Source organism: Rhipicephalus sanguineus, chromosome 1 (genome assembly GCF_013339695.2).
Source record: "Rhipicephalus sanguineus isolate Rsan-2018 chromosome 1, BIME_Rsan_1.4, whole genome shotgun sequence".
In the NCBI taxonomy this organism is placed as follows: domain Eukaryota; kingdom Metazoa; phylum Arthropoda; class Arachnida; order Ixodida; family Ixodidae; genus Rhipicephalus; species Rhipicephalus sanguineus.
In genome coordinates, this window is record NC_051176.1 from 155,086,845 (window position 1) to 155,098,997 (window position 12,153).

The window sequence follows — 12,153 nt, forward strand, 5'->3', positions numbered from 1 at the left end:
GGACTATATCACATGGCTGGATAGTTGACAGTAAGCGTGTCAAAAAAGTATTGAAGTCGATGACCAAGTAGTTTCGAAGTAGAAGGGGCGCAAACATTGAAAAATGTGTGAAATGCTCCACGTTCAGGCACATGTAGAGTGGTGATGCAGTCCAAGTAAAAATGCACGCTTGGTCTCGTTGGGAAGAGTAAGCAAAGGAGATTTATTTGTGCAAGTTTTATTGGATTGGAGTGTTTTTTGTTTTTGGCGAGAAACAAAAATTTATGTTGAGCGTTCGCGGCGTGCCTGGGCGCGGGCCCGTAAGTCCGCTTCACTGCGCCGCCACTGTTCCTTGGGGCAACGGAAGTATGCAGTGCCCACGCGGGTGGCACGATCGTGTGCTGCTGTGAGTTTTTACGTTTCGACACGCATTCTTCGGCTTTCCGCAGTGCCGCCGACGAAGTGTCAGGGAATATGAGTGATGGTTCATTTAAAATATATCATATAATAAAAGTGGCTAACAGGCACCGGGAATACACTTATAATTCCTTTTATGGGCAGCTAGCTTGAACGTGACTCGCGCCATTCGTGCCTCGGAGCCGAATGGTGCTACGTATTCTTACGCTCGGATCTTCGACAGAGGTGAACTTTGCTCCGGTGATCGCATCGCCGAGCGAGCACGCGGCACTCGAAGGTTCGTCTTTCGGCCGCATCCCTTGGCAGCGCGTAAGATAAACATTGCGAATGGTGAGTATACTGCTATCGTGTCATATTTTAAACGGAGAGCCTGTACAACGGAAACCGAAAGCGATAAATACACAAAAGGACGAAGCCGCCTTTAAGGCGGCTTCGTCCTTTTAAATGTCTATCGCCTTCGCTTAGTAATCGCAAGGCGATTACTAAGATGAAAGCATCGCATGCAGCGTCTTTTCCTGGGCGTCCGCAGGGGGGTGCAAGGGGGGGGCGGATGCCCCCCCCCCTGGAATTTCGGATAATATCTTTCTATGCAGTAGCAATAAGCTGCACACGTTCGTTAGCACACAAAAGGTCCGCATATCTGTGTGAAACGGCCTTCAGGATTGCCAGCCAACTTTGCACGTTATTACATATTATTGACTAACCTTGCCGGTCAAGTCACGGTAGTGAACCCCCCCCCCACCCCACGGATGTGCCCCCCTGGAAAAATTTCTGTGGACGCCCTTGGCAGAAAGTTGAGCTCTCAGCAAGGTTTGAGTCTACAATCTCAGTCAAAGGTACGCGCACGTTTCACCTTTTCGTGCCATCATCACCGACCACTCTTAATGCCGGGCTCACCACCTACTCAGCAACACAGGCATTTCAAGTGGCGAAGACCACACGTCAGCAACGGAAGTAAGAACTGCAACCTCCGCAGAGATCGAAAACACAACCCAAGCTCTGCGCCTGTCGTACGTGTGCATGCAGTGACGTGGCAATGAAATCGTGCTCTGCTCCGACTACTAACCGGCAGCCTTTAGTGCCCTTCCGAAACATTCTGCCAGCCACATACACTGTTTGCAAGTTTTCAGCAACGTGAAAACTCACAGCAGCACACGATCGTGCCACCCGCGTGGGCACTGCATACTTCCGTTGCCCCAAGGAACAGTGGTGGCGCAGTGAAGCGGACTTACGGGCCCGCGCCCAGGCACGTCGCGAACGCTCAACATAAATTTTTGTTTCTCGCCAAAAACAAAAAACACTTCGATGAAACTTTCACAAATAAATCTCCTTTGTTTACTCTTCCCAACGAGACCAAGCGTGCATTTTTACTTGGACTGCATCACCACTCTACATGTGCCTGAACGTGGAGCATTTCACACATTTTTAAATGTTTGCGCCCCTTCCATTTCAAAACTACTCGGTCATCGACTTCAATACTTTTTTGACACGCTTACTGCCAACTATCCAGCCATGTGATAGAGTCCTATTTTGTCTGTAATATTCGTAGAATTTCTAAAAAATAATCAAAATGGGCGCAGAATTGCAGCATTGCTTCACCACAAAGCACATCGTGAGACAAAGTAGTGGTCGTCAATGGGCGATAATAAAATAGTGCCATTCCTTTTCAAGTAAACAGCAGATATTTAAGGCGTTCCGTAAAGTATTGTATTTTTTAGAGTATTTTTTCGCAACCTATGTTTCACCCACTACGGCAAAATTCAAATCACTGTAACAGACAAGAAATTTTTTTTTCCAAAAAATACTTTCCGAGGGCACATAGTGCACTGATATGAATGTCCACAATTTTTTACAATACAATTGGAGAGGGTCGAGCGCAATGTCTGGGACGTTTGGCGTGGAATGACCCAACACTAAAATGTGTCCGTCTTTGCGCACAATTATTTCTTCAGTTACCTGAACTTTGGCAAACACTGACTTACACAAGTGAAAACAATGTATTTGAATCAGGCTGAGAGCATCGTGAGGAACTGTTAGTGCCTATTGTAAAGAACACCATGAATTTGTTGCCCTAAATTTGTAGTTATAATGAACATCAACAGGCCTGCGAGGGATAAAAATGGCCATTTTTTTGCCTAAGCTTATTTGGAAACATGCCTTCTAAAAAGCCCAAAATCTATGAGATGCATTGTAGAGACACTGCATTTAATTTTTCAGAGCAATTTCAATGAAATAGAGCACTGCCTTAAGTGCTGCTTCTAAGAGTTATGGCATCATGGCAGCACAATTACATGCACCTGGCTATACAACAAAAGCATGCACAGTGAACAAATCTAGAGAAGAATTTCCTCTGGCACCTTTTTTACGACTTCGTCTACACCACTGCACAAAGCGGCTTCGAACAGGCGATGAAAAAGCTCTGGGTGGCTTAACAGGTTCAAATGGTTGTTCAGCATATCACAGGTCCTGGGAGACCAAGAAATAAACATTATAAGGCATGATCCTCCAGAAATAGTTATGTACCAACTTTGCAACTACATATTTCTTTGCTGCAAGTTTTCTAGCTGTTGGAAAAATTGCTGTTATAAGCAAATCTTCCTTACACAACACCAGACTGTAATGACAGAAGTGCGTAATATACATTACTTGAGAAATGTTTACATGATGGCTTTATACTTTTGGTGTTCAGAATACCAGAAAATATGAGACATTTCTAGACACTCTAGTCATTGTCACACTGGTACTACAACTTCCCAGCAAAGACACTTAAAGAGGCCCGGAAGCACCTTTTTCTGAGACCCAAGAAAAATGTTTGGGCGTGGGGTTTTTCAAGAAATGTAATCCCAACAGAATTTTTTTTGGAAGACTTAATATGAATGAAACAAGCGGCAGTGCAATGTTTACAGCCCCCTCTTTCCTGAACTTACCTATCCTCTTTCCTGAACTTACCTATACTAATAACAATGCTCAGCTCCACAACACCTCTCTATTTTTGTTTTGTTTTCCTGGCACACTTATGGTAATCACTCAAGACGGGCTTCTGCAAGGCCCCCAGTGGCTGAAATGTTAGTCAGCAAACATTGTTTCTCTGTTTCCAACCATCTTTGGCAGATCTGGTAGACAGTGTATGCATGTGAGCTCGTACACAAGTGATGTGTTGTAAAATATTATCAGCTAATGATCAGTGCCTATGAGCTGCCGCCCCTTATTGCCAGCTGGAAGGCAGTTAGCAGTTTCAAAACAATAAGGAAGAGCACTCTGTTCAAAATGAAAGGGATTTTGTACACTAAACACACTACATTTAACTAAAAAAATTAGCCAAAATGTCTGCAGCTCTATATCTTATCTACACAATATTTACTTGCCCAGCTCCGGAGCAGTTACAGCACACCTTAAGCATTGCAACCGCAGGTTCACACAAATGAAATGCAAGACTAGTATTCTTAAACAAGATTCACAACAAATACACTAAAAAAAGAGAGAAACATTTGAAAAAAAAAGAAAAAAACTAATCTTACCATTCTTGCGTCAGAAGTGATTCGTGGCTTACAATCCAAATTGTGAATGCTAGAGCAGAGGGAGGGTAAACAATATTGCAGTGACAAATGTTAGTCTCCACATATCTACAACAGCAGACCTTTAACATTTATATGCGGTTATTTTGCTTTAAATATCAAAATGAAGCCCAGGAAGGTGGTGCTGCATTGACATCTTGGAATTCAACATGTAATCAAAAAATTCTGATTCCTCATATCATGCACACATTTTCTCTTTATTTGCTGGCACAGGAAGTCTGCTGCAGTTATAGAAACTTTCCGATCCAATATTTATACCACCAGAAAGTGTTGTGCAACAGTAAAACATTCCAGCACATTCTACAGTTGAACACAGTCACACGATGCCACCACTATTCCTGACACAGTTCACACAAAAGACAGGCCCTTTTCATAGAAAACATACCACAAGGCTTTTTAAAAAATTTCCCAAGAGACTGACAAATACAACCCACACATCATGTTAACAGTTAATGAATGCATGTTGCATTAATTCTCAAATGTGCCGAATTTAGAGCTTGACTACTGCCCCTTGGAAAAAAGAAAAAAAGGCATGAAAACCTACCTGAGGTCAGTGGCATAGCTCCCTGCTTGAGAATGCTTTCAATGGCACTAATTTGTGTGTCTTTATCACACACAGTCAAGTCCATTCCTTCATGGTCCCACTTCATGACAAAATCCTTCAAGCCAGCTAGAAATGGGCTCTGTGCTTCATAACTTTTCTTCACAGTTTCAAGGGAGCTTAGGAAACACTGCATCTTTCTGACCAAGTGCCACAGATCCTCATGTGTCCTGGCTTTAAGTGAAGTTTTGTTTTCCTTTTCACCAATGCAGCTAGCAGCACAAAAATCATGAGTCAGGCACAGAGAATGTTTAATGTTCTGTTCTTGAGCCAATCTCTCTCCAAAGCACACAAGGGCCTTTCGAACTTCCCTAAAAAGCAAGCAATCAGCACGGCTTAGTAGCTTGCAAACATCTGGCCATGCAAGACCATTCAATACACGAAAGCAGCACAGTGAAGTTAAATAGAAATCCTTTTCTGCCCTTTTTCCTATATCGTCATAGTTTGCAAGCCAGAGGTTAGGGTTCAAAAGGCTGAATTCTGTTGGTTCAAAGATGGTTAGTAAAAAATCAAGGGTGACATTGACAAGTGACAGAGCCCAGTCCACTATTTTCATATTACACGAGCTGAAATTCTCGGATAGATGTACAAGGAACTGAATACTGTCTTCAAGAAGGCATTCTTCTGTTGGTGAGGCTTCATTCGATGAAGGTAATGCCTGTAGATTGGAAAAAGCAGAGAGTGCTTCATCTTTGCTTGTACCAATTCCTGTAAAAACAAAATAACATGTTAATAAGTTAACAAGTTAAACTGATTAAGAGCAGAATAGTACTAAAAAGAAAAAAAGAAACACCTTCAACACGAGCAAAAGCTCAGGCTCAGCAAATACAATTTTTTTTTATATGCACTACATGCAAGAAGAAGGCTTTAAAAGAAAAAGCTTCTTGGTATTAACAAGCTGAAGACAAAAAATGGTGGCTGTGCAGCTCTGGGAACTATAAGACAAGAGTAGAGCTGCAGTCAGATCTTGAACATGACTGAAGGCCTTTTTGTTTCTTGTGCAAATGGTGCTAGAACATTACCATAAGTGGCCTTGTAAACATTCATTTGGGAAGTTTCTTTTTTATAACCAATGACCCATGCTAAATAGTATGAATATACATATTAAACACTGTTCAAGGTGTACTGCCATTGTTTGGGTTAAGTTTGATGGAGACTAAACATTTATTTGGGTCAGCCATTTAATTTTCAACAGTTATGGACTTAGCACCTTCACTTAAAACCAACTAAAGGGTGATTACCTGGCATTTTAAATTCGCACAATACTTGTGGGCCCATGTCTAACAACCGAAATAAAAAAAAATCAACAGCTGTATAACTGTCAACTTGCTCAAATGCTACTTTGTTATTTAGTCAAAACAATGTCTTTCTTGTGGCAAACTTATTCAGCTATTATCTCATAATTTTGTTGTATAAATTTGTATCTAAACAGCTTTCAAACAAGTTCACTGTTTACAAGTTTTTTTATTATAAAAATAACCTAAGGTTTACATGTAGCTCCAATTTCCTGCTGCACAGAAATCAAGTCAATTATGAAAAAGTCACATCTTCATCCCCAGTTATAAAAACTGTAAAATCGTTTGCATTATTCCCTCAAAGCTTAAGCATCCTTTTATGCATTTAAACTTGAACTGAAACATCCTTACCTGCATAAGTTTACATTCATCATATTACCTTGCAATATTTTTATGCATTGTGCTAAGTATTTCATTTTATTTAACTTTAGCATTTCATTCGACTACTGATTTGCTGCACTTTTGTTACTATGTATTACATGCAATAGTTTTTCTTCTCTTCCTTTACTTTTTTTAAGGTTTGTGGTTATGTCTTCTGCAGTTTGCTGGTGTGTTTTCATATGATTCCACATTTTTATTTTTAACAAAGAGTACCGTTGCAATCGACTTCAGGGCCCTTTCCTGTACATTGCATGCATGCACTGCAAGTTGAATTAATAACCAACTGAATGTGAAATATCATGGAAACAAGCAATAAAACAAGTATATCATGAAATAGACACAGGTACTCTAGGAAAATCCCCAGCAATGTCACGTTCAGGATAACTCGGCTTCCTAGATTTTCACACAGAAAGCCTGGCCGTAAAGATCATGGGCCACGTTGACACAAATACAGTGAAACCTCGTTAATACGTACCTGCCGGGAACGCGGCATAACTACGCACTAAACGGTAGTACGCATTAACCACCAAGTACAAATTTGCCTCTCCTGGCGTACGCCATCGCCGCCAGCAGAGAAATAGAGTGCCACAGCAAATATTGTCTAAAGTACCCATCGCAAAGCCTTTTCTTTCTTTTTGCCAAAGTGGAGAAAATATCCTAGCACTCTCGCACGACCGCCCGATAGCGCGCGGCAGCCACGCCAAAGAGCATTTCGAAACTATTAAAGGGTCCGGGATACGCAGTGACCGACATAGCGACAAAACGGACAGTGTCTGCATTCCGCAATATATGTGTATGCGTCCTGTACCGCGATCTGCTACTAAACGAAAACTGACACGCGATACGGCCGCGTGGAGCCGATCGTCTCCTGGGTAGTTGCGTGCAGCGCGTCGCCTGCTCGGCTCACGTACGCCGTCACTACCGGGCCGCTTGCTGTACCGCACGCGCGCATCAGTCGTGGGATTGTTCTTCGTGCCCACTTCGTTCCAGACCGGGCACAAATAAAGCGAGTAGCTTGTTCGGTTAACGCAGCGATGTAGAGCTTCCTCCGCGACGCTGTAGCGGTCCTGGCAGCGAACGGAGGCGCGTTCGGTGGTCGCCTAATAAAAGCGTGCAATATGGTTACAACAGCGCTACGCTTGCTGTACCGTACGCGTGCGTTTAGCGTGATAGCGTCAATGCAGCGAGGTTTCGCGGCGTCCGCGACCCGCAATGCTCAACTCCGCAACAGCGATCTGCTTTCGTTTCTACAAAGCGGCGCGCGCTTGAACACAGCCCCGCACGAGGCGGCAGCGATCGGCGGCCCAGCGCGTTGAGGTTGTCGCCAAGTAAAAGCGTGCAGTAGGCTTAAGGTAGCGCTGTGCTGCACGCGTGCCCGGGCAGATAGCTGAAGATACTTATTGTGATAAGGTTGTCGGCGATAAGTCATGCTGGCGCGTTCGTCGGTGGCCGCCGCCTAGCCTTCGTTCTTTCCCGACGCTTACGTGCAAAGGCGTCGCCGCAATCGCGCGGAAGTCGGAATCGGTGATCGACCGATCTCCGCACTTCTAGAAAACACGGAAAACCTTTGGCGGCACATTGTGGCGTCGAGAATATCAGCGGTGCAGTAAAATTTTATGGCACAAAAAGTTATCTCGGGCGCAGGGTACGCACTAACCGGTAGGCATAGGGCGAACCACTACGGCTTAAGCGGCCAGCGAATGCATTGGGCTCTATGGGGCTCGGTCGGGGATTCGTCGCAACTACGTTTTATCCGTTAGTACGTTTAAAGCGGGTACGTATTAACGAGGTTTGACTGTAGTTCTACTTATCCGCATTGATGTCGAAGCAGAATAAACAGTCACTTTAGCAAAGTGTTTCCTTAAATTTCTTCTGAAAACTGTGGTGCCTGTATGGTCAAAAGCTTTTGTTCCCTTGGTCTTATTACTCATTTAAGTATTTCTAGAAACATATCTACGACGACCCACATGATTTCCTGCTAAATTTCTACCTTGTTGGCGTGTTCACTGAAGGTGATGCAGTGCATGAGGTGTGCCTGTTAAATGTGCACTGCAGACGCTGCACCTCCTCCCAATGACACATGCCAGGCCCTGCAGAATGGCTTGTACAGTTGCTCTATGGCTGTGAACATGCATTGAAAGTGGTGGTTTTGGTGTTGCAGGAGGTGCAGGAACACAAAGTGCCGTTTAGATATGTATGAAATTCCACAAAGATGGAGAAACACAAGCAGAAGGAGCAAGGTTTCTATTCAAACGATCTGGTGGCCTTCTTCATAGAGACTAACCATGTATCATTCGATGCTAGAAAATTGATGTCTTTAAAAATGTTCACAGGCTTCTACTACTGGATAAAGCTCTACACATGAAACAGAAAATAATCTTTTGTCCCCAAAGGCTCTGGATATTCAATTAAAAGTGCATTTTGTTAACGTCCACTCACTATTATAGGTGTATAAAACAGGCACATCTGAAAAAAATTAATCTGAGTGATAAAAAAATATGAGTGTTTAAGACACGGCCAAATATCCTTATTGAGTGGTTAAACTAAAGACATAAAAACAATGCATACCTTTTATAGGAGAAATACAAGATGACCATATTAATGTAGACACCGTGCAGCTCCATATATAAGGCAGAGTTTTAGAAATGTTGTGAATGGCTTCAAGCACTCTAAGCATAATTTTTGGAGACAGTGCTTTCAGGGTCTGCAACAAATGCAAATACATTAGTTGACTGATTGATGGTTCTTCTGGTGCAAGGGCCCAAATACAATAGATACAAAAAGACAGCACAAACGTTAAGGATTGTACAATATTTGCTAGGCTGGAAGGGTTTAATCAGGTCCAATTTCTTCAGCAAGGAGGCGAGGAAGGGAAGAGCTGAAAAAATTAATGAACACTTAAAAAAAGACGATACTGGTGAACAATTGACAGCATAATGAAAATTAAAAGTATACACTTATTGGTTCAAGCTGAACGACCTAATAAGTAGCTGATGTACATGAGCCTAGAGACAGCACAGCAGCTCCTCACAACAAAGCTCTGATTCGTTTATATCCATTAGCCAACCATGGCTACTTGGCACACACTTAGCCCCACAAGTCTGAAACCCGCCACTGCCTCAAGAACAAGAAAAATGAAAACAACTTGTTCACTTGTCCTGGAGAGTACATTTGTATAAAAAACAATAAAATGTTACACAAGAAAAAAAAATCTAACTGATTAGCATAACGAATCATTAGTTATTGGTTTGGTGAACTGAGAAGCGACGACACATTCCAGCATACCAAGAATGTTATAATGGGCTTTGCTTGAAGTCCCTCGCACTGTAGGTATCTTCAGTGGTGAAATAATATCATTATGTGAATGACAAGACGCCTGTTCTGTAAATTATAAACAAGATATATTTAAAACAGCGGTTGCAGCACTGACCAGTTCAGCGCCGAGCTCAAGCGGAGACAGCTCATTGTCCTCTTCGTTGGGCGCCCATGCACATGGTCCGAAACTAGCAATATGCATGTAGCAATATCTTTAGAGGGGCCCTGCGATACTTTTTCAGCATGGTCAGAAAACGCTGCTGATCACTAATCGAGGCTCCTGAGCACAGGCGAACCAAACATTATAGCGCAGCACGTAGCCTGGAATTAACAATTCTCAAAGTCGGCTAGAAATTGTTCCCTCTTCTCTCGACAAATGATGCCATAAATCCAAGACCACACCACAAACCCAAAGTCCATGGCCATTGGCTGATTTGAGCATCATGAGCTGCATAGTTACCGTGGTCGCCGCAGGATGCCGCCACGTGCCCAGGCGCACTCGCACTAAAAGTAAGCCACGCATTTGAAGTAAAAGAGAAAAAGAAAATGAAGTGTTCAGGGTCATGATGCGCACTGATGAAAGGATGCACCTTCTTGCCCCCTTGTCATCCCCCTACCTGCATAGCTTTCAGTGTGTCTGCTAGTATACGAAAGGAGAGAGAAAGCGTTTGAAGCGCGCGACAAATTCCTATAACTCCGCTCGTACTTGACGGATTCTAAAAATTTTTGCCGCAGTCAATTCAAGAGGCAATAAGCTCTTTTAATGAAGCCATTTGACGATTACTTGAAAAAGTGTTGCAGGGTCCCTTTAAGGTCCGAAACTCAGCGCAGCAAAAACAATACATTGAGCTTTGTGGTGTTAAATATGCTGTACTGCCCATATTATTGCATTGGTTGTCACCTAGGAGCAATTCAAGGAGTAAACCACTAAAATGAGGTTCAGAAGGATTGCTGCTCGGGCAAGTTGGTCGTCCATAACCGTAGCATGTATTAGCGCAGCACATAAAAGAAAGAAAACATGACACACGTAGAGACCTCCAACTCAATAAGATGGCCTCAACTCAGTAGGATGGAGTTGGAAGTTTAGCGCCTACCTGTTTCTACGTGTGTGCCATGTTTTCTTTCTTATATGTGCCTCGCTAATACATGCTATGACAATAAAGTGAGAATTAGCTGCCTAGCGTGATGCAGCCCACTCAGGTTAGCTATCCTGGCAGCCTAACACAGATAATTTGCCCTAAAGCAACATATTGCATGACAAAATACTTCAATAAATATAGCAGCCAGACTTTCCAGAAGCATAAAGAGATTGTCACATTACTCAAGTGTCACCTCAACTTAGACTGAGTATAGGAGTATGATATACGGAAGATGTATAAAAAAGAGTGCACCTGTTCTAATTACCTCAATAAAGGGCTCTCTCCAGCCACATGCTGACACAAGTTCCGCAAAGAAGGGCCATCCAATACGTGGTAAGTCATCAAGCACAGATTCAAAGTACTCCAGTTCAGCTGCTCCTACAACATCATTAGACCTAGGAAAAACAGTTTCGCTTTTGTCAGAGTACAGTATAAACAACGAAATGCTTCACAAAGCTTTAAAAAATATATATGAAAATAGATTTTCTTCATGCAAATGTAATATGCAAAAGCTCTAGAGGCAGCATTTTTTTGCAAAACAGTGCAAATATTATACTGAGATAACGTGCATGGCTTAAATATAGTGGCAAACTATAGTGTGCATACACTGATTCCTCATTCCAGACTGTTCTGGAACATGCAAAGCCAAGTCAATGCTGAACACTCTGCAGATGACTTGGAAGGTACATTGAAGTGTGCAAGCATAGTGTTTAATTGCATTGTCACATGTATTGAGAATGAATACAAAATAAATCCCTCACCTTTTCATATGTACAGCTCCAGTAAAAATAAATTAGCACAAGTGACCGATGGCCTAAGTGGGAAAATCAGCACATGCGGCACCTTGTTTATGAGCATGCCAAAACGAGAGTAAAAAAAGCGGAATTTGCCAGAAGAAAGAAGCCCACCCTAAAGTTATCATTTCAAATGCTAGTCACGATTTTGCCGCTTCAGGCACACATCACTCGTGCTAATCCTTTTCTGTGGCACCTGCACATACAAGCTCTCACAATAAAGTGTAGCAGGTTGGTGTAGAATTTAAATGCATTAATATGTTTTGCAAGGTACATCTTAATGAACGTAAACTGTGGAGGTACAATAGTTGTGACACCCATGTTATGCTGCAGAGGATGTGTCAGGCTCCATCCGCCCTTTGCACAGGACCCAGAAAAGTAAAGAACGCTTGCTTTCAACTTTACAAAAAATGAACACAAACAAAGAAAAGAATAACTCATTGCAGGAAATCATACAGTTATTTGTACAAGCGAATGAAATACTGCAGACCCTAAACAACTTTCATGATACTATATGTAATACATATGGTTTCCTCTTTTTTTTTCACACATATTAACAAAAATATTAGAGATGTGTGTGGAAAATCCAGAATGCTGGAGACTGATAAATTAATGAAGAAAATAATTCATGCTACTTAATATGACACTGAAGCTAAT

At 42.4% G+C, this 12,153-nt stretch overlaps 1 protein-coding gene across 3 annotated transcripts in view; it reads right to left on the reverse strand.

Annotated features, from left to right (window-relative positions):
• Positions 1-12,153, reverse strand: part of LOC119400563 (uncharacterized) — a 273,061-nt gene that overhangs the window by 39,938 nt on the left and 220,970 nt on the right. For 2 of the 3 annotated variants that reach the window (XM_049417290.1, XM_037667635.2), the window contains exons 3-7: positions 10,968-11,097; positions 8,817-8,952; positions 4,516-5,280; positions 3,915-3,963; positions 2,754-2,862 (exon numbers count right to left, since the gene is read on the reverse strand). In XM_049417290.1, coding sequence (XP_049273247.1) covers positions 2,754-2,862; positions 3,915-3,963; positions 4,516-5,280; positions 8,817-8,952; positions 10,968-11,097 — 1,189 coding nt within the window. The remainder of the gene's footprint in view (positions 1-2,753; positions 2,863-3,914; positions 3,964-4,515; positions 5,281-8,816; positions 8,953-10,967; positions 11,098-12,153) is intronic. The other variant, XM_049417292.1, reaches the window with a different exon arrangement.